General features: G+C 49.6%; 1 protein-coding gene across 1 annotated transcript in view; it reads left to right on the forward strand.

Annotated features, from left to right (window-relative positions):
- The window catches only part of LRRC43 (leucine rich repeat containing 43), an 8,828-nt gene continuing 7,580 nt past the window's right edge, over positions 1-1,248 (forward strand). The window contains exon 1 of the mRNA XM_009880350.1: positions 1-27. Within this exon, the coding sequence (XP_009878652.1) occupies positions 1-27 (27 nt within the window). The remainder of the gene's footprint in view (positions 28-1,248) is intronic.

Below are 1,248 nucleotides of genomic sequence, written 5' to 3' on the forward strand. Positions count from 1 at the left end.
ATGGCCTACGATGTGAGGCAGCAGACGGTACAGCAGAGTGCTGGAGAAGAACCAGAAAAGGACAGTTCTGGCAGACCCTTTTTTTTTTTTTTTTTAATTTGAGGGTTTTATTATTATTTGGGGGTAAAATGGGGGAGGGAGAGAGGGGTGTTCTTTAGGAACATCCCCACAAAGACAATGATGGGTACAGGCGGCTCCGTTGAGGTAGAAGGGTGATCTTGGTTGCTTGTTTGGAAGCACCAAAAAAGCAGAGAGGTGCAGCTGGTTAGTGCACATTGCAGGATGTGTGGAAGGTGTGTGAGCTTGCACATACCAGAGACGATTGGTCATCCGGCACTGCCGGTCCCCTTCCAGCTGCCCCAAACGGGTACAGCTGGGGAGGGCAGAGAACGAATCCGAGCCGGTCTTCCTCCAAGAGCCGGGAACCGATGTGCAGCACCGATGGTGATGGGGCCCAGTTATTTGTAACTACGAACAAGAGAAGCGGCATTTTTACAGCTTGGCTTTTCCACAAAACACGATTCAACCACTGGTAATGCTTTTTCAAAGATTTTTGGAAGATTTGACTTCATTTTCTACTGAGCTGAGGATAGCAGTTTGCCTGGTTATTCCACTCCATGGCATGTCACCATCTCTCGTCGTGTGCAGGCTCTGCACATCTTTTCCTATCTGTACACGGCTGTGATAAGCTGCTGAGCTGATAAGGGAGTAGATCGGCGTCCGTCCTGTAAAACCCAACCTGAGTGGAAGTTCAGCTTTCCACCACGTAACCAGCAGATGCCGCAGAGCATCTGCAATTCATTTGGTGAAGTTCTGCTGACACAGACTGCTTTGTAGGCTCCCTGAAATGGAACTTATAGCCATTGCCTCAACACCTGTCACTGAAAAAAGTAAATAAACCTCAGAGTGCGGAGGCCTGAATCTGAGCTGAGACAGAGCTGTGGTTGAGGCAGACCTGTGGCTTTTGTTCCTGGGTCTCATCTACTTTTTCCAAGTGTAGGAGACGGTATTTTTAGCTGTGAACTTTGTTTTCCGATGCCCTTATGCTGCTGTGGCAGCGGCACCCTCCACGTGAGTGAACAGCAGCGCTTTTACAGCTAACTGAGAACCTGACTGCTTCCTCCCTGAAACCTGAGTGACACTCAGGATGTAGATAAGTGAAATGGCAAATGCCATGTCACAGGTCCTTCGCCAGGGGACAGGGCTGACACCGCACCCTGCAAATGCTACACAAAGCCGCCCACTCTT

The sequence above is a fragment of the Charadrius vociferus genome, unplaced genomic scaffold, assembly GCF_000708025.1.
Source record: "Charadrius vociferus isolate BGI_N301 unplaced genomic scaffold, ASM70802v2 scaffold332, whole genome shotgun sequence".
Taxonomy (NCBI): domain Eukaryota; kingdom Metazoa; phylum Chordata; class Aves; order Charadriiformes; family Charadriidae; genus Charadrius; species Charadrius vociferus.